General features: G+C 38.4%; 1 protein-coding gene across 1 annotated transcript in view; it reads right to left on the bottom strand.

Annotated features, from left to right (window-relative positions):
* Positions 1–22,062, bottom strand: part of CDH23 (cadherin related 23) — a 537,138-nt gene that overhangs the window by 289,781 nt on the left and 225,295 nt on the right. Inside the window, exon 8 of the mRNA XM_063307837.1 lies at positions 20,663–20,741. Coding sequence (XP_063163907.1) covers positions 20,663–20,741 — 79 coding nt within the window. The remainder of the gene's footprint in view (positions 1–20,662; positions 20,742–22,062) is intronic.

Here is a 22,062-nt window from a genome sequence, read left to right as displayed (position 1 = left end):
ACAAAGAATGGATTACAAGCAGTGAAGGGCATTATTTCTAGGCTTAACACAGAGAATGCCTGAAACTGCTTTTGCAGCACAAATGCAGCATTTCTTCTGTAGATATAAAACAACAGGACCAGTGTTACTCCAGAGTGACTCTGCACAGTTTCAGGAACTTGCACAAAGAAAATGATTTCCTTTAGCGATCATCAAGCTAGAAAAGAACAAAGAAATCACAGATGGCTCACAAACCCCCAAGTATGCAACTAAGAACACCAGGGAAGCATAAATGACAGGGGCAGTGCTGTCCAGAAACAACGAAGGCCATTCAGGTCAACAGGATGCATTATGCCTAACTGTCTCTGGCACAAGGGAGTATTTGCCTATGGTGTGGGATCCAGGAGCAGCATTTCCTACGGCTGCTTAGTAAGCATGCGTCTTAAAGGTAGGGTGGGTATCTAAGTAAACAGGGAGCAGGAAGCAAATACATTTCACAGAGAGAGGATTTGCTTTGCACATCTGCCTTTCCACATATTTATTACTTGACTGCTGCTTGCAGAATGAATCTTCGCAGCCTTTACATACTACAACACACTAATAAAACTGCTATTCCTTTTCTGAAAAGATTGGATTGTTCTGTATGCTGGCCTATGACTGAAGTTAAAATAAAGTTGAATTGAATGGGATTGTTCTGCTTGCACTAGATGAACTACATTATTACTTACACTTCCTTCTACTTGCTGCAGCTACCTCTGACCTTGAAAACTGCTCCTGGAGGTTGGGGGACTCCCCAAACAATAGGGGTTATGTGTAGAGAGCATTGCATGCTATGCTGTTGGCTGGCAAACCACGACAGCTGTGCGAGATGTTTATTTACATTGAACCTTCCTTGAACTTCCATAGTGGATAAGGTTGTAGCAAAAACTTTCCTCACAAGGCAACACGAGCTGTAACCTGAGCTGTGCCAGGAGGCTATCAGGGGGGTTACATGAGGTATGCATTGCTAGTTAGACCAATCAGCCTTCTGCTATGTGAATTACTGTTTTAGTGTACTTGCTTAGCTGGGGGAAAATAAAAGAGGGCTTATGGCTTGAATCGGGGCTCTCATCCCGAGGAAGTTGTGTCTGTGCATTCTTCCTACATTCTTCATGAGAGACCACAAGCTCTCATCCCGAGAAAACTTGCAGCCTGTGTATCCTTCATGAGAGACCACCACAGTTATGGAGCAAAAAGTTGCAGCAGATAGGAAAGGTCATTGAAGACTGAATGACCCACATGAGCAAAAGCATTTTCTATCACAAAGACACTACTGGATGCAACCTATTAGCCATTCCTGCACACAAAAAGAAACCAACATCTCCAAACTTCCACTTTTGACACGCACAAGTTACTAACTGATGCACATAGTGCTTTTCACACATAGACTAGGAGTGCTAAACTACCTGGAATAAGAAAAGGTCTCAGGTCTTCTGAATTGGGATTCCTGATTTCTCACTCCCAAGCAAGCCAGGAATATTCCAGTCAAGGAGCAGCCCATAAATGCTAAATCAGTGGATCAACTCGTACTTCAAGAATGCTAACCTACAATTCTACCTTATCGTGAGAATTCTGCCAGAATGGTTTGTTTGTGCTGAACATGGTGATACATTCTTTTTATTATATGACATAACAATGCTCCTAAAACATCTAAGTTGGTCATTTTGGGATTATGGCAGATAAACACGCTAGCTCTATGTAGGCATGTGGATAGTTGTGAAGAAAGTAGCACAGAAACTTAGGTGACAATTCTTTAATAAGCAAATAGTTATTTGTTGAGCATTTCAGTGGTGTCTGTTTTATCAATGGATTGTGATAAAGAAACTTGTTCTGATTCCCTATAAACTCAAATCTAGTTCTGAAAGGCTGTGAGACACCCAAATCTTGGGAACTGTACTCAGAATGGATTGTCTTCTATTGACCTCACCTTGCTGGAATGCACCTCCTTGGTTGTTGGAATGAAAGGTGAGCAAACAGACTGGGTTTATACAACAGCTTGCTGTGGTGTTGTATAAATGGATTCAATAACCCAGTAACTTAACCAAAATAGATGAAGGAAGAAAAGAAGCACCTCCAATAAACTCTGTTCTTCTCCAAATACCACAGAAATCATAGCTTTTTCCAGAGAGATGCTAAATGAAAGTATCATAACAACTTCAGACCATGAGGACTACTTTCTGCCAATTTTCTTCACTGATGGATAATCTCACAAAGCCTCACCCCAACATCAAGGGAACCATCCCCTGGATTTAAAGTTCCTTTATCTCTTTTGGCTCTTGATGCAGCCAGCCTATTGATGGACACACTCCAGTTGCAAAAGTTACTGTGCTCTGGGACAATTACTTGCAACCTGAACTGGAGCAAATTACTACTATACTATGAAGAAGTGGACTGTGTTTTTAGAAATACTGTTCTCGAGCATATTTCTTTTTCATATCAATTTTAATGTACTTTTATTACTGACTGAGCTGTATTATGTACCTTAAGCAAAACCCCAAAAGTAAATCTAAATAACCAGCAAGGGAGAGAGAATTCTGAGTGTCCTAAATGTCTTCATGCTGCATTTCAACCACAGATTGGTCTTATTAATTATTATATATTACTAATATATGGGATATGCAAGAAGGAGAAATAAAACATTCTGAGCTTGAAATAGTCCAATCTCAAAGTGTCATTCCAAGGTCAGGACGAAACATCCCATGCTCTGGACTTAATCCACTTAAACCACTGAGACTTGGAGAGTGCATTAGTCAAGCACAACTTGAAAAGAACTTATGGAGAAACAGGCCCCTTTTCTCTTAAAATTGCAGGGAAGGAGGAGGAGAAGGAAGAACCTCATAACCATTGGCAATACCCAAAGATACTCCTCAAGCAATTTCAGAGTGAGAAATTTTCTATTTCTCACTACATAATCAACTGAAGCTATGATTAAAATTAAAGGTAGGAGGGGAGATTTGGTGGAGATGCCAATGAAGGGTTACCATTTGTCTGTCCATCCAGCCAGGATTCTAACATGCCACACCCCCATACTCCTGTATCCTTCTTCCTCTTTCTGTGCCCATTGCTCTCCCACTGAACCCCTTGTTGCTCTCCTGGTTCTTTGCACCTATTCTTCTCTCTTTCTGTCCATCAGCATTGATGTCCACCTTTTGTGACCATCCCCATCCTTGTCCCCTTTCCTACCTGGCTGCCTACCATCATCAGCTCAGGATCCAGCCCTCCTCTCTGACCATTCCCCACAGCCCAGGACCTACCTTTCCTGTCTAGGATCAAGTCCCTCTTTCTTGCTTTCCAACTTAGGGATTAGCTTTCTTCCACCCTTTCCTGTTCCCACAGCCCAGGAGGAGCATGTCTATGTGAATGTACTCAACTTCAACCAGGGAGACCTCCATTCAAATGCCAATGTAACCATGGATTTCACTGGATGACTTTGGATCACCCTCTCAGTCCAACCAACAGCAATCCAAGGATGTTTGTTGTGGAGGAAAAGTGAGGGAAAGCCTTCATGTAAGTAGCCTTGAATTCTCAGATATTCAAGGCATGGTATAAATACAAAAGAACACATAATCTTTTCCTTGCTATGTACACCCCATTAAATAAAATAATAATATTTCCAGACTCTTCATTTCTGCAAAGTTCAAATATGTTAACCCTAACATAAATGTTGAAGCCAGAGCTAAAGCTTTCTGTTTCAGCTAATATCAAATTAAGTATTATTTTTTCTGTGGCAGATCTTTGTGCTGTCTTCAAATGTCTGTGCAGGCAAAGTCCTAGATGTGGTTCACCCAAGGAGCAGAATAACCTCTAGTAAACAAGACCTAATTTATATGAATATCACTAACATAGCTAATACCTGAAAGAACAGGTTAGGGATGGATCATGATGGAGAAAATCTATGTGGTCGCTTGGAGTCAAAAATGACTTGATGACACATAATCAATCGATCAATTAATCAATCAATCAAGATAGCTAATAAAAGGAAGACGGATGAACAGGAGGTACATTAGAATAATATTTTTAAATTTTCTCTGCTTATATTAATGGGAACAATAATGTTTAAATAATCTTTAAGAATAATGTTTTAACCTCTAATATGTAAGCTGCTTAGAGATTCTTTGCTGACTGAGGTAGCATACCGATAGATAGATAGATAGATAGATAGATAGATAGATAGATAGATAGATAGATAGATAGATGCCACTACAAATCAAGGAAGCATTCTAATTTCTGATATAGCATAATATTATGATGCAGTCACAAATGTCCCTACCGTTGACAAATTTACTTGTGTCAGTGGAGAACATTAACTATGAGGAAAATTTCCAACCACCACATTATAATAGAACCATTCCTATGCATTATTCATTATAGATTGTTATCTCTTCCAAGTTGTGAGGCCGTCTTTCAAAAAAAAAAATCTGACTTTTCTATGTGGTAACTTCTTTCTTTCTCCTTTATCCTCTCATAATTCTTTCCCACTGGTTGAAAATGGATTGCCTTGCCATTTTAACTACTGAAGGCTGTTGGTGAAGGTTTTTGATACAAAAGAAGCCCATAAAACAGCCATATTTGTTAAGCATTCTTAGTAGGCAGCAGGCCAAAGGAACATGCTAAAATTGCCCACTGCTATATTTTGGCATCAGGGCTATGTCTGAGCAGCTTACATTGTGGCAGTTGCCAACATTTCATCTAGCTTCCTTTCACTGCATTATCCCTCATCAGAACAAAGTGAAAGAAATTAGAATCCTGGTAATCTGGATAGGAAAATGGATGTTCTACTTCAGTGAGTTCAGGATCCATTTTTTAAAATGTTTCTTTTGAGGAACTCTCTTCAAAGAAAAAAAACAGCACACCTGGGGGGGGGGGGATGGTTTTGTCCTGCTTCTCTCTTTGCTATGCAAATGTTTATATAGATAGTTTTATTCAGGGAGCTATTTATAAAGGAAACTTCTAGCCTACTGTTTCTGATCTAGTTTATTGAGGTGGAGGGTGCATTTGTGCCTTCAGGTCAGTGTTGACTTCTGGTGATGGCCTGGACTAGTCCCTGCAGTTTTCCTGGCAAGGTTTTCAGAAGTGGATTGCCATTGCCTCCTTCCCAGGGCTGGGAGAGGGTGACGTTGGGCCAGTCACTCTCTCCCAGCCTTGGGAAGGAGGCAATGGCAATCCACTTCTGAAAATCTTGCCAAGAAAACTGCAGGGACTAGTCCAGGCCATCACCAGGAGTCAACACTGACCCAAATGGACAAACGCACAATGTTTCATGCCCAAGGCAGGACTAGAACTCATGGTCTCCAGCTTCTAGCCTGGTGCCTTAACCACTACACCAAACTCTTATTGTCTCTTATTGGTTTATAGGCCATACTTTTCCTTCTTGGGCTTTGCTGTCCCATATAACTATTTGTGTAGATCAAAGTTCAGTCTCTTATTTGAAGAAATCACTCATGTGAATTATCTTTATATTTTTCTTCTTTCTCAAAGAACATGCTGCTGTGGCAAATAATCTCAGAATCATTCATAAAGTTCATCCTAACTAATACAATATATAAAGACCACTGAACCAGACAAGCCAACACACTATTGTATCAACTAGCAATAACCAATTATTTCAAGGCTGAGCACTCAGTGGATAATGACCAGCTGGAGCTCAGTCAACACAGCAGTGTCTGCAGGGGAGGTCAAACAGATCAGTCCAATGAAGGCAGCACTGTGCCATCATGCCACAAGCCATGCCTCTTTTGTGATACCACATGGATGTTCCAAAGAGGCATAGCTTGTAGTATGATAGAATTACACTGCTTCCATCATGTTTATGAAAGCAGTTGGAGCCTGCGAGTGACATGATGCATGAACTCTGTTCTGGCATTCAGTGAACAAGATAACAGGAAGGAAGGAAGGAAGGAAGGAAGGAAGGAAGGAAGGAAGGAAGGAAGGAAGGAAGGAAGGAAGGAAGGAAGGAAGGCAGGCAGGCAGGCAGGCAGGCAGGCAGGCAGGCAGGCCAATACGCCCCTCCAGATTTTATAATCATTTTTTGTTCTGTTCTTTCAATGTTTCTTTAAAAATTGTAGGGACTTCATTTGAAGCCTAGCTTTCTGTGTCTTATACTTGCTCTCTACACTCTCCAAATGTTGGTAAAGACATTCCAATCCATTTCTTGCTCTATCTCTCTTCCAGAATTTCACCATGGTCTGTCCGTCAACAAGCATGAAATCTGCCAGTCATACAAGGGCTAGCATTTGCACACTGCTGGCAATATTGCATTGGCACAGCATGAATCTTTCCACATGCTTTAACAATTTGATGGGTCATGGTTATGGCTTAGCCCTTTACATTTTTATGCATCATACAGGGTCTTAAAATGAATAGCAGCATGGGAGTTGTTCTTCTGGAGTAGGATCCCATATGGCTCAGGGTGGTAAATCTGAAAGAAGTAACTGTGATGCAGGGGTCAACCTTACGAATTATTCAGACACATAATGGCAAAGGGGCGAGACTTGTTAACAAAAGGAATTCACATTCTATGCATTTTTAAATTATAAACAAAGCACAGCCTCAAGAAGGGGTTCATTCAAATCAAGAGACAGAGGATTAACTCTTTCTTTTCCAAATGTGTCATTTGACTCATGAAGATGATCTCCTTGGTATCTATTTATGTATCTGTATGTTTTATTTCTTCTATTAGGGCCAGCAGCAGACGGGAAAATAGTACTCTGTGTGTGTCCTGTTAGTTGGCCATTTAGTCTAACCAGGCACTAAGCTCTTGTCTTTCAAATTCAAGGTAAGAAAAAGCAAAGCTAAAAGAAAAGGATCAACAGGTTGGAATCACATTTTTTCCCCTCTAAGATGGCTTCAGAGGAGCAGCTCAGTTAATATACTTCTTTCATTGTTTGTTTATTTGGCTTTTAGTCATTGTTTTCTGGACTTTTCACTTTTTAAATCTTTATCTGATCTCACTTTATTCCCATATTTTAATTATTTTATTTATTTATTTTATTTTTATCCCTTTATTATCTTTAAAAATAACTCAAGGTGGGGAACATACCTAATACTCCTTCCTCCTCCTGTTTTCCCCACAACAACAACCCTGTGAGGTGAGTTGGGCTGACAGAGAGGAACTGGCCCAAGGTCACATGCTCACAATTCTGCCCTGCAGCTTAAAAGTTCCCAATGCTATGGGCAAGAAAAAGAGATGTAGAACCAGCCCTGGAATCCTGAATCCAGGCAAGGAAGCAAAACAGTTTAAGATTAATGAGCTCTTCACTACAAGGCTCCTACTGAAAAGCTAATCTCCTGGAATCTGGTGAATTCAGCAAAAAGATTCAAGGTGCCTTCCCAGCAATCTGATGAAGCATCCGTCTCCCCTCTCTTAAATGAAGACGATGGATTCCAGGGGAGTGATGACTTTCAGGAACATGTTCCATCTGATAGGTGTGCTGCCCACCATGAAGACAGCAATTGTACCGATGCCCCTCGTGAGGCTTTAGCTGATGAACTAAATAAGGATGTACCTGTAAAATCTTCCTCAGATTTTCTGGCTAAATACTGTCTTTTAACTGCTCAGACTGTTATAGCTCTGTTTGAGCAATTAGGAGCTATCTCTGTTAAAACTGGCAACCTAAGGAGAAAACTTGATGCTTTCATTTTAAATGACCATTTTAGCATGTTCTCTCTGTCTCTCTCTCTCTGCATAACCCATATATATCAAGTGAAGTGTCTCAGTGGTTCTTGATTCCTGGTGATGTTATCTTCCTGGCTACAATAAGGAAATCGTTACCACTGCCTTCTTCCAGGATTTTTTTCACCCCAACTTCTCAGTCTGCTTACAGCCCAGGACCTCTTGATGGTTTCCCATCAGCACATTAACTAGCTCCAACACTGCTTCATTTTCTCAAGCTCAGCCAAAGTCTGTTTGTGTATATTAAGTTACATAAAGCTGAGACTAAGATTTTTTTGGCGGGGAGGGGAACTCATAATAAAACTAAATAAACAGAAAAGCAAAAAAAAATATTTAGGAGATAATGTAAAATAAAAATAATCTCCAGCTATAACAACAGGATTCAACTGCATTTTATGGCATATTTCTTTATCTCCACAATGAAATCCTATGTACATTTCCTTATGACCAATCCTACCATGTTCAATAAATAAGTGTGTGTAGGGCTATAGCCTCAGTGATTTTCAAACCCTATTCCTAGGCACCCATGTTTTTTTTAAACTATCAGAGACTACTTAAAGCAACAGGGTAATAGAAGAAAAAGGCTACAATCAGTCCCTTATGAGAGTACCCCCAGATCTTCTATGAATGCTCAACCATTTAGGGACAGGTTCAGGAGTATCAGGAAAGCTAAAGCTCAGACTGAACTGAGATCAGTATACTACAATAAGTGCAAAAAAAGAGGAGAGCCTTTGAAAGGAAGTGGGTGACAAAAAGAAGGTGGAGCTCCTTAGCTCTTATTTTGTGTCTGTCTACTTTCAAAGGAAAATACTTATGAGAGACTACATATAGATTGAAACTTGTAAGGGGTCAGAATTGCAGTTCAAGACTGATAAGGGGTCAAGAACCACATAATTTACATTTATTGAAGTGTTACATTATTTGCATTCCTAGGACTGAAGCAGAGGTAAACAATTAATAGCCCTTGGGTTGCATGAGATTCCAGATCTTTTTTTACAGCCCCTGCAATGACTTTACATTGCAGCACTGAAATTCAGCAGTAAAATTATCAGTTCTCATCTGAGATAAAGCAAGTTGCAAAATTGGCTGCTATTAAGTTTTCATAAGGTTGAATGTACTCGTTTCACCATTCAAATTATCCCAAATACAAAAGAGGACTGGAAGATTCAGCCAGGCTGTTAATGTCCCCCTGTGGCCTTTAGAGATGGGGGTGGGTAGGGACCCTTAGTGATGTACAGTACTGTTATGAACTATATAAGCTTTCAAAAACCCTGGAAAATGATGCTATTTATTTTTAAAATAAATATAAATTATGTCTAAAATGAATTTATATAAAATAAATTATGCTATAGCAGAACTGGATCTGGTGACTACTTTAATAGATTGCTGGAATGCTACAGAAATAATTTATCCTAATTTTAACAATGCATATTTGGGGTACAAAACTTGCTAAATGTGAGCAGTAATAGCTCCATCTTGTGGATTAACAACAGTTGGATAACCGAATTTAAGGAATGCTCACTAATAGTTCCCATCAAATTAGTAGGATAATTCAGCTAAGTGAAAATATTCTTCTATATCTGATACTATTCAGCATTATTTTTTCAGTAATGTTGGATTATATACTGGGAATCTACTTCAGTCCCAAGTCCAAACTAATTCAAGCAAATGTGTTTTTTTAAGATCAGCCAAAATTGTGTTTGTATATATCGTGTTACATCTTACAATGATTCATCCTTGTCACACAAACTCATCATTTTCACATATACCTGATAATATCTACTGAGCAGCCATTAAGGGTAGGTTTTTGTTTTTTGTTCTTTTGGCATATACAGGTTCCATAAAAAACAAAAGACTAGTCCTACTGAATCAGCCAAGACCTATTTTAGTCAAGCATTTTGTTTTTCACAATGGCTAAATGCTTCTTCATAGCAGGAGGAGGAGGCATATTCTATTCCTGCCATTGTTCCCCTGGGTGACATAATGGCCCCAACACTGTGGTAATGATGAGTCTCTTGATACACTGGCCTTTCATTAATTTATCTAATCCCTTTTCAAAGCCATCCAAGTTAGTAGCCATCATCATGAATTCCACAAGTTATGACTGATGTGAAGAAGTTTTTCTTTTTTGTTGTTCTAAATTTTCTTCCAGTTATTCATAGCATAATTTCTCATGAAAAGCTTACATTATTCAATCATCATAGTTTAAAAATAGCAAATAGAACTTTTTGGTGGGGTAAACTGCACCCTTTTACAACATATTACTTTCAATCAACGATGTTTTATGCAAGCCACTTTTAAAAACTCTATAACTAAACATGTGTAAGATTCAACATAAATGTCTGTTACTTGGTTTATACCAAGTTTTTTTCCATATATGGCTTGTCCCACGAACAGCAAATTTTGAAATTGGTCCCTCAACAAAGGTCTCAATACTTGCCAGAATTCTTCTATCTTTTAGTTTCTAGTGTTTTGAAGGAGGGAGAAAAGCTACTCTGTCATGTTTTATCAACATCTTTTGCTAATTTGCTATTTTGCTATTTTCAAATCACAGAATAATAATTTTACATTTTTAAATGCAAACCTCCATTGTTTCACCAGGAAAGGATATTTAAGCTCTTTATTCTGTACTAATATCCATTTCATCCATTTCCTTCAACTTCTTACAGTTTTTCCAGAACCTCTAACCAGGATTAATCATATCTGAGTTACAGTATAAACCAAGTAACAGACATTTATGTTGAATCTTACACATGTTTAGTTATAGAGTTTTTAAAAGTGGCTTGCATAAAACATCGTTGATTGAAAGTAATATGTTGTAAAAGGGTGCAGTTTACCCCACCAAAAAGTTCTATTTGCTATTTTTAAACTATGATTATTGAATAATGTAAGCTTTTCATGGGTAAACATACTAAATCATATCTGTGGCCCAATATTTTCCATATATGGCTTGTCCCACGAACAGCAAATTTTGAAATTGGTCCCTCAACAAAGGTCTCAATACTTGCCAGAATTTATTTGCAAGCTGACCCATTGCAAGGGGAGCTGAATTCTTAATATTACAGACAATAGCCAAAGCTAGGATACATGCCAAGGATAAGCCTGGAAGTGTGGAAAGTTAAATCCACCTTTCCCAACAGATAATTTTAATTTATAAAATAAGATCTCACACGTTGTCCTTGCCAAAGTTCACTATGGATGTATCATCAGCATCCCTCCTGTGATTTTTAATCTTTTTTGCAATGTCTAAATAAAGCTTCATCTGTTTTCTTTCCTTTCCTGTCCAATTATTTCTTCCCCTGGCTTCATCACTATCCTGTTTCTCTCTCATTTCCTTCGCAGTGTTGCTACCTATTCTCCTTTCTTTATCTCATTCTATTTTTCTTTCTTGGGACATATTCCAAGCACAGATTTACTGGGGAAGGAAGGGGAAGAGGAAATCTCTAGGACTGATTTTAATTAGAGTTGGAAATCTTAGGTTAACAAGATTGAGAAGGTGGGCATTTCAGAGGGATTTTGTCTGCTTTTTTTTTTTTCTATCTAGTCTTCCTTTGGAGAGTCATCTAAAATTCAGAGTGATCTTTCTTTAGGTAAATCCTGTGTATTTTGCAATACTTATTTGGAGTATTATATGCCTTAATGTAACAAAGAGGCAAATTTCAACTGATTCAGAGGGTGGCAGTTAAAAAGATCAGAAACCTGTAAAAAGAAGTCCAGTGAGGAATGTTTTAAGCAAATCGACTTATTTAATCAGAAGAGAGGACCAAGGGAGGACATTATAGCATTTTTCAAATTCATGATGAACTATTATATAGGTCAAAGGTTTGTTTGTCCTATTATACTGTAATGTGCGATTAAGTTACAAAAGAATGACTTAAAGTGTGGATTGGTGCTCATGTGCTACCAATTTACTTGGACAACCATAGAATGTGCTGTAGTACAGGACTGCACAGGGACACGGTGGCGCTGCGGGTTAAACTGCTGAGCTGCTGAGCTTGCCAATCGGAAGGTCGGCGGTTCGAATCCGCATGACGGGGTGAGTTGCTAGTCCCAGCTCCTGCCAACCTAGCATTTTGAAAACATGCAAATGTGAGTAGATTAATAGGTACCGCTTCGGCGGGCAGGTAACGGCATTCCATGTAGTCATGCCGGCCAGATGACCACGGAAGTGTCTACGGACAAACGCCGGCTCTTCGGCTTTGAAACGGAGATGAGCACCACCCCCTAGAGTCGGACACGACTAGACTTAATGTCAAGGGAAACCTTTACCTTTACCTTTACAGGACTGCACACACTGAGTAAGAAGGGCCTACAAGTCTCTCTTCAATTTTATAATTCTATCTTAAAAAATATACAGAATTAGGCTTGAGTCCGGTGGATAAAATTGTCCTGATTCCTATGGTTGAAAAAGTTGATACAGTTATTTTGGCTTTAAAGAATTTGCCCCTACCCATTCACTTTATGCAGTTGAGGGAATTTCACACAGTACTCCCCACTCTAATGTTGTAAAATTATAATTCCTCCCCCAAAGTTGCCAGAGTTAAAAAAAAAAAAGTACTTTTTTTTATATGCCCATTCATGCTCATGCTTGCCTTTGCTGCAAAGTCCCCCAGTGATCCCTCATATAAGTTAGTAGAGAGACAGGGGTAACACACATCTCACGTTTTATGATTTCTACACATCACTGGCATGACAATGACTATCAAAATTTAAAGTCCTCTTTTCATGGTAATTAATAATACCCTTTCTGTCTGGCCCTACTTCTGATGTCTTTCCATCACATGTTGCACCTTGGAAGCTGCCAAGACATCAATCTCTCTTAGCCCGAAGAGCTTCCTTAAATGAAAAATCTTATCTAGAACAGGTCATGTTATATAACAACTCACTGGCTTTGCCTGGAAAATGAAAGATGATGAGGTAGAATCCCCCGGACAGAGGCTATCTCCATAAATCTGCCAAAATTGGAGTTGTGGATTACTTTACTAGATTAATTGCCTGTCCTTCAAACAAAGCCCTGACCTCAATGACTGAACATCACAATTTTCTAACCTCATTTATGAGCACAAAACAAGGAATTGTTTCTACACAGTGATGTGTGAGGAGGACATCTGATGATTGTACTCCAGTTCATCAGAAGGGATTCAGCAAAACTAACTGATTCTCTAATTATCAACATTCAGGATTGCTTCCTATTAAGTAACTAATTGCCATCTTGGATGCTATTTTATATTTTATACTTGTATTTATACGTTATGTAATATATCTTGTTTTTATTGTATTTTAATCTTTTTAACTTTATTGTAAACGGCCCAGAGTCCCTCTTTTGGGGGAGATGGGCAGTGATGAAAGTTGATTAAAAAAAAACAACTTATGTTAGTTCTTTTATCTTTAATGAAGTTTTATGTACAAGCAGTCCTTACTTACAGACCGCAATTGGGACCAGGAACGCCATCACTAAGCAATGTGATCGTAAAGTGAAACATCACGTGACCATGCCTGACTTATGACATCAGTTGGTCAGTTCCAGCTGTGGGTATTAAGCAAATCATTGTGGGTTGTTAAGTGCAATGTCACATGCTGTGACTTGAGATTTCCTGCCAGCTTCCCCACTGACTTTGCTTGTCAGAAGCTCTCTGTGAAGGTTGCAAATGGCAATCTCTTGACCATGGGATGCTGCAACCATCATTAATGCATGCCAGTTGCCACAAATCATGCCCAAATTGTGACCATGAGACTGCAGGGATGCTGCGATGACTGCAACTTCAAGGACTGCTCATAAATCTCCTTTTTCAGCGCTGTTGTAACTTCGAATGTTTGCTGAATGAGTGGCTGGTAAGCGAGGACTACCTATATTTTCATTTTCAGCCTTAGTCTCTGTGTGTTGAGAATGGTTTTGGCCTAGGCTACTCTTAATTTACTGCAACCAAAGAAATCCATGTTAAGATCTGCCTTGTTAATCAGATTAAAGTTAGACACTTTACCATGGAGCACAGGATTCTTGATCTGAATCAAACACAAAAACTGGGGGGAAAAAAATAACCAACAACTTTAGATTCATGCATCCATATCTCAATGCACAGAGAAATGTCAGTTTTAAAGTCCTGTGATGCATTAACATTATTCAGAGAGGAACCTAAAAATGGTTTCTTCTCAATTATTTTCAGTTATTAGGTGAAATCTAGTAACAACATAGAAAAGCACAGAAAGCCAGCTGAGAAATTTCATTGGTTTATTTTAACTTCTTAAACTTCACTTTAAATCCCCTAGATATCACAACTGAGAAAGAGGCTTAGAATTCATACTGACTTTCTTTTAAATGAAATTTCAGTGGCATTCTATCCTTCAAGCAAACTGAAAGTCTTTTTTTCTAAAAAAGGAGACCTTCAGCCATATCAATCCAAGAAAGGAAAACAAATGTGATCGCACAGGTGATATCTGTGTAACTGAATCATTTCAGGCTGACCTTAGTCTTTTCTTGAAAAGGTTATGCTTCATCTTCTGGTTTTATTGTTCTTTCATCTAGAAAAACCTTGTATTTGCAGATGAACTGGATATATAACAGTTTCTGCAGTTTATTCTGAAAAGCAACTTTATAAATTTATAACCCTCCAAAAGGCAGTGTTTTCTAAAGTTAGTTTTTCCACAATAAACACATTGAATGATTCCATTAACTTATTTTTCTATGAACATGCCATTTAGCTGCAACCAAGGAAAAAAAGCCTGCAAAAATCACATCCAGCAATTAATTCCTAATCAAATTTATTTGCTAGATTCCATATTTTGACAACTTTTATGCACACTGTGCAAATTTTCCAGTCTAAGCTGAACGCTTACTCACTGACCTTTTCCACGATAATAAAATATGCATACATTACTGATTTGACAACAACCAAAGTGAAACTACTTTGGTGCCTGAATGATTAGATTCTTCATTAACTAAATGATTATCTTTTAAAACAAACACATGTTGCAATTTACTTATAGATGTACAATGATAAATTCCTTTATTCTTATATTCATCAACAGTGCTCCTCTAAGTATCAGTTAATTTCAATTCTTACAAGAAACCTGAATAAACACACTTTCAAGTCTATCTTTGAAAACGGATCCAGAAGTTCACTTCGTAAAAAAAAGTTGGCTCTGACTGAATCTTTAATTGTTAACCTTTTAATTGTTAATATTTTCCAGTTAGATATATCAACTTATTTTCAGAGATTTAGCTCTTAATATATATTTCTAGATCCTTTTTTGAAGGATGCGTAAAGAGCTACCATTACATCTTGATGCACATATATCAGGATCAAATTCTTTTCTACTATCCTCGTGTTAATTAATTACATATTTGTCACTGAATTGCTGCAAGGAAAACAACCGTGATACATTTGTTCTATCCTGATACTTCTGGACAAGGATTCCTCTTTGACTATGAAATCCCATTTTAGAAGAGGGATTTACATTAGCAGTTCAAGTGTAAACATATTGACAATAACACTGCCCTCAATACACTTCACTCCCTGACTCTGGGCAGCTACATGAAGACATTTTGCAAAATCTGTTGTATAGCTCTTCAAAGATGGCAGCTGTCTGTGGATGTCCACTGAACCAGAGATGTGATTCTACTGTAGCCTGTTGTTGAAGGAAGATGGCACGATTTTTTAAGAGGTATAACAGCACTTTTTTTCTGGATGCAGAGAACCAAAGTACAAAATGGAAGAGATTGGCGATAGAGTCAAAATGCTTCATACCATGCAATGAATAGCTAACTTCACCTCATGCCAAATCCTGATGTTCAAACTGGACATGGAAAAATATGCCAACAGAGGAAATCTGCTTCTTACAAGGATGTTATACTATGAAAAACTGATGCTTTAATATCATTACTTGCAGACTCACGCACACATACACATACAAAGGAAATTTTTAAAAATGCTAATCAGCTTAATTACTTGTTACTTTGATGTATTGCATTTTATTTTATTTTTTCTGGTGATGGGTACCTTTCTCAGAGTGATAGATCCTGGGGCAGTGATTAAGATACTGATGTATGTGAACAAATATGATTGTGTTTATTGTGAGATTGCCTCTTACTCTGCATGCATACAAGTCTCAAGGAGAATGTTCAGGCTATTTCTACAATAGGCCAGGTACGTTACAGGTGGCATAATAACATCTGGATTATTAGAAAGATCAAAGAGGGACCTGATAAACAGAGTTATTAGACTATTTCAGAAAATAGCACCTGTATATGTAGGAAGGGTATGTAGGCCTTAGGCTTTCTGTATTTCAATAAAGCATGGCTGAGTTTGGTTTCCTAGGCTTTTAATACTGAGGTCTACCAAATCTTAACACCAAATGTAGGATTTAATTCTGAAAAATCTAATTTTGTTTCATAGAGATTTTAACTTTAATTAAAAATGTATTTTAATAAGTGGCAGAACTCATAAATATAATAAAAATGAGTTTTGTGAATGCCAGGAGATTGAGCTCTTTAGGATTTGATTCTGAAACACATAGCTGAATTGATGGGTTTGATTTACACTAAGTACCAAATTATCTATATCCTGGCTCATATTTTTCATGCAACACCAACTGTATTCAGAACATATCAATAACTGCTCTTCAGCACAAACAATTAGTCAAGTATGTTTGTTCCTATACATAGAAGGAACTCATGAAACCTAAATAAAAAAGCATGGACATTCACTGCAGTGAATGACACTGCAAAATTCAACTAATTTCAATACCAGGTTTTGAAAAAAAAACTGGTCTAGCTTTGTGTCTTGGGAAAAATGACACTTGATCTTCCATCTATTTTGCAATGAAATGTTGGATTTCAACAGAACTATATGACCTTAGCTAGTTTATCAAATGGACAAAAAGATGTTCACCCTACTTTTTTAGGAGGCAGGGGAGCATTAGTAAAACAGTTTTTTCCAGATTCAGATACAATTTTGATACTGTTTAAAGAAAACATTCAAAGCACCTGTTAGCCTAGCTAAAGGAAAGGAAACACTACAGTATTGTCCAAAGCACACTTTTTCATTGTTTTTCAAGTAATACCTCACAGCTCAATTCTATCACTGAAGTTTCTCCTATCGTAAAGCGTTTGGAATTAAGATAACAGTGGTGTGGAAGGAAGTGAAGGTTTATTTCCAATCTGTCTAACAATGACGGAGAGAGTTTCAGAGCACATAACGGCTATAGCTACTCATAAATCCTGTGGTGTATCAAGACTTCCTTATTGGCAATGCTGATAGGAGAGTCCCAATACAAGGAAGCTTTGAGGAACAAGATGAACAGAAAGTAGCTTGCTAAGGGAGGAAAAGGCAGAGAAGAGTTGTCGCTATAATAGCAAAAGAAACAGCAAGATCATATTGCTTCCAAGACAAAGGCAACAGGGGGAGAACAGGGTTGTTTTCCCATGAAAAGAACAGTTTGTGGAGAGAGAAGGCACACAACTGGGGGGTCCTTCTGAACTCACAACTCCTGCCTGGAAGAGCAGGTGGAAACTGGAGCCAGCAAGGCCTTTGCCCAGTTCCAGTTCCAGCTGGTGCACCAGTTGTGGCCTTTCCTGGAACAAGATGTTGGAGACTGCATCATCTTTTTGTGCCTATAAATTTTTCTGAACACTAGGGCAAAGGGTGAGAGATGGGAAGGCCCTTCACATACTGTTCCCATGTTTCTTTCTCACTTGGCTTTCTTCCTCTCTCTCCAGCACTCACTCTCTCTCTCCCCCTGGTGCTTCCCTCTCTTCAAGACATAGCTTAGATGGAAGTAAGGCTTTTCTACCCTCATGTATTTCTTAATAAATATACTTCTACTTCAAAACTAATGAATGTCAGTTAGCATCAACTGGAATCTGTTTAAGTGTACACCCTGCAACAAGACAACCATATTGGTTTACTGCAGTGCGCTCTACACGGGGCTGCCTTTGGAGACCATCTGGAAGCTATAGCCAGTTCAAAATGTAGCAACGCAAGGAGTAATGGGCACTTCTCATTGTGCCCATGTGTCACCACTGCTATGCAAGCTGCACTGGCTACCAGTGGGCTTCTGGGTGCAATTCAAGGTGCTGTGGCTACCTTTAAGTCCTCCATGGTTACCCCCTGAAGGACCCCTTTTCTCCCATTGTTTCTGCTTGTCTAGTGTGTTAGGCAGAGTGGGAGCACTCCAGCTGCCATTTTGTGAGACCTAAGAAGCAGGCCTTCTCTGTCATGGCTGCCACCATCTGGAATAGCTTCCTCCAGAGATACAGATGGCACCGACTCTCCTGGGGTTCCAAAAAGCCCTTAAATCTGGCTTCTGGTCCCAAGCCTGTGGGGTTTTTTTTGGCAGGGGGTGTTGTTTTGTATTTTAATGGCTACTTTTAGTATGGACAGTTTTGTTTGTTTTCAATTGTTTTAATTAGTATTAGATTTTGTAAGCCACTCAGAGTCTGTTGGAGTGGGTAACTATTTAATGAATATAAATAAATATTATGAGCATATTTTACTCCTTATCAGTATAAGTAATTAGTCAGTATTCTCCCAGCACTCTGCTTATGTTCAGAAGCAGTTCCTCTTGCAAGGACTCCTGTGAATTCAAATCTCCAACAATCACTTATGCCCTTGCCATTTTGCACATGGAATTGCCTCTAAAAAAGCATGCCCCAAAAAATACCTGGAAAGTTCAGCCTGACCAAAATGCAGCAGCCGGTAGTGCTACATGGCCCAGATGCTGCAGAAGCTGCATTGGTCATAGGTGTGTTTCTGAATGCCATTCAAGATGTCAGTCATTACTCAATTACTAACTACGTAGCTTGAGTCCTGGCTATCCAAGAGACTGCCACATTTTGCATGCCCAGCCCTAATGTCCAGAGAGCACTTGCTAAAGGTCCCCTCCTACCATGAGATGTGGTGGGAAGGGGATTGGTGGTGTTCTTTATGGGGTCTCCCCTCCCTTAGAATAGCTTGTCCCTTAGGTGGCAGTGCCTCTTATTCTTACAACCTTCTGAAGGCTAGTCAACTCTTGGCTCTTTCGGAAGGTCTTTTGTAATGGTCTGCAGGAATAACCTTTGGAGACAGAAGGAAGAGCTGAAGCCTAGGCAACAGCCAGACAAGAGATACCTCAGTCCACAGAAGGCAAGGGGAGAGAGAAGGGCTTTCAGACTTGCAAGGTTCTGTTACTGTAATAAAGGTAGCGTTAGTGCCTATGGTATTGGTTTCTTGTCCAGACTACCTCAAAGGGCTGACATCAATCTTGCAAGTCTGAAAGCCCTTCTCTCCCCACTTGCCTTTACTTCCCAGGGAACTAGGGAAGGTCCCTTCTGAGATGCTTTCCATGCCCACATTCCTTCTGTGGACTGAGGTATCCCTTGCTGACCATTGTCTAGGCTGTGGCTTTTCCTCCTCCTGTCTCTCAAGATATTCCCACAGATGATTACATGTTTTGAGATTGATTGTATGGATTCATTGGTGCTAGAATGGTTGGTTTATATATTGTTCTGTTTATGTTTTATTTTGCACTCTACCTGGAGTAATTAGAAGTTTTATGTAATTGGAAGAAGTGGTGTCTATTTCGTATTTTAACTATACTTTAAAATTTAATAAAATTCTTATGGAAAAAAAAAGAAGTGGTGTCATTTACAGTAAGATCTCAATGAAGTGAGCAAAGTCTCAATTTAATAGACAAAATATTATATATTATATTATATTATATTATATTATATTATATTATATTATATTATATTATATTATATTATATTATATTATATTATATTATATTATATTATAAATCAATTATATCAATTATATATCATATCATATCGGATCTCATATCATATTACAGCAAAACCTCAATTTAATGGATTTTCATTTAAGGGACTTCAGATGTAACATACAGCATTTGATCCTCTGCAATAACAGAGTTGGTTATATCAAGGATTTGCTGGTGTTTCTGGAGAGGACTAGACATCCCCTCCCCAAACGGTTCATTTAATCCAGGTTCTAGTATACTTTTGCCCATTTCAAGTAAATAAAATAGCTCTCTTTATTTACAGATTTCTTGGTCCACAGATCAATTAATTTGCTCTGGACAATAAAGGGTCTATGACAAAAGGTGGTCTACCGAACAGACTTAAGGGAAAGTAGATATTGCTGGTATCAGCTAGGAGCTTTTGTTAGGGTTTAGGAGGATCATTGAGAGCAATTCTGCAACTGGAATTCAAAAGAAAAATCCCAGCAACAACCTGAACCAATTGAAAGGTTTATAGCAAAACAGGAAAATATTTTTGGAAGCTTCACATCCTCACGAGCTGGGAGTTGGATGTTCAAGGCCCAGTTTCCTTTCGTAGTTTCTGGTTTTTCCGGGGAGATTTAAGTTGGACGAGTAACAAAAGGGTTGAAGGACCATTCTTCAATGAGAGGACAGAGTGACCTATTGTCTGGAGGAGGTGGACAAAGCCAGCTAAAAAGGACTGGGTACTCTAAACTATAAGGAGTTGCTTTGTTGTTGGAAACATGTGTCCCCATTCTAACATCAAAATTGTCAAAATTTAGACCAATTACTGATGTCATTTGTAGAATTTATTCACATTGTTAACAGCATGTGGAAAAATGAGTAGAATTCTATTGTTTTATTAGTAAATTACTATATTTAAGAAATCATTTATTTTCATATTGTAACCTTTGTTACAGGACATTGATTTTGGGTATTTTTAGGTTCGTTGTGTAAATATCTGCTTAGAAGTTCTTGTTTCTGTTTACTTATGGATAAGTTCTACATCTAGATGGTGAAGGAGGAAGAAGAAGAAGCAGCTACTTAACATTGCAGAAGGAGATCCTGGATTGCAGAAGGACAGATAACACAAAAATTGATCATTTATCAATTTCAATAAATATGGTGATTGCTATATAGGTTCTATTTTTAACATTACAGTCTAAAATCTTGTTACTAGGACAATACCTTTAGTCCAGACTGATTTTTATGACTCACCTGACACAATTGTATAACCAATACCTCTGGGCCGTCCTTTGTCCTGATCAACTGCAGTTATCATACGCACAGTTGTACCCTGGGGACAGAAAAGAAAAGAAGAGAATTGAGTATTTCAGGCACTGCTGAATTTCCAGTTCATCAATTCATATATTGTTTATCATGCTTGCTGAATAGTCCCATATCTAATTCCCCTACATTTCATTTCTGAGTTTTTATCTTATTCCCATGCTATTTATCATTTACTATTCAGTATCATGAACAGATTGGATGAGTCTACTAATGCTGGAGACAAGAACAGGCAGCAATTTTTTATTGGTTAATGTACTTATTTGTAGACTATTTGTAAAGCATACAAGGGAATGAAAGACGCATCTTACTTAAATTTCCAAAGGGAAACACTTCCAGCTATCACCAATGGTTATCTTGTACCATTCAAGTCTCACTCTCTCACCTATATCTGCAAATGTAAATGTTGATCTCAAGGTGACATCAACATGACTTGACCCCTGTGCTAGCTATGCTCTTGCAGACCAACACAAGGAACTGAATGGTTTTATCTTTTAAAACACTTGTGAGTGGTACTTTTTTCAGGGTCCTCACTGAACAATCACAATTTTTTTTACCACTTACCAAGTGGCCAGCGAACTGCAGCTGGAGTTAGGTCACCAAGGAGAACATGTCTATTAGTGCTCTAGATTTGCTTTGACTTGGTTCACTTTCTCTTGGGGGTTGAAATTAAGAGCCCTCAAACAAACATGATTGGAAGCAAGTACAGTTTTCCAGTATATAAGCAACTTATGGGTGTTATAGTTTTAGGATTTCCAGTGAATGGTAACATAATAATGCACATGTTCTGTGAGATAACTATTTACCATTATTTACTGCAATAATATGCAGTACAGGGATACTATCATGGTCCATTATAAGTTTTAATTTATTGATATATGCAAATTATATGCTGGCTGATGCACAGTGACTCTGGGCAGCTTACAATTAAAAGTAAGAAAAAAGTAGCAAATAAACAAACAAAAAATCATAAAGGGCCCAAAGGCAAAGATAAACCCAAAAACCTCATCAGCATGGGAGCTATCCAAATCTTGGGGGTCTATTATTCCAAATGGCAGATGCTGCAACAGACAAGGCATGCCTCCTGGGGGTCCACTAGATGACACTGCTTAATTGATGGGACACAAAGCATGTCCATCCTACCTGATCTCACCAAAGAGACAGAAACAACCAGAAACAGACAGTCCCTCGATTTAAACGAGTCATCTTTGTCAACCAAATAACAAACACTAGCTATAACTGAACATCTTCACTTTGAAACACCTGCTGAAGAGTAGGATATTGGTTGAAAAGGACAGTGGTAACACAGAGCGGGAGAATTATGATTCCAA

Source organism: Candoia aspera, chromosome 6, assembly GCF_035149785.1.
Source record: "Candoia aspera isolate rCanAsp1 chromosome 6, rCanAsp1.hap2, whole genome shotgun sequence".
Classification (NCBI taxonomy): Eukaryota; Metazoa; Chordata; class Lepidosauria; order Squamata; family Boidae; genus Candoia; species Candoia aspera.
This window is presented reverse-complemented; position numbering and strand designations above follow the sequence as displayed.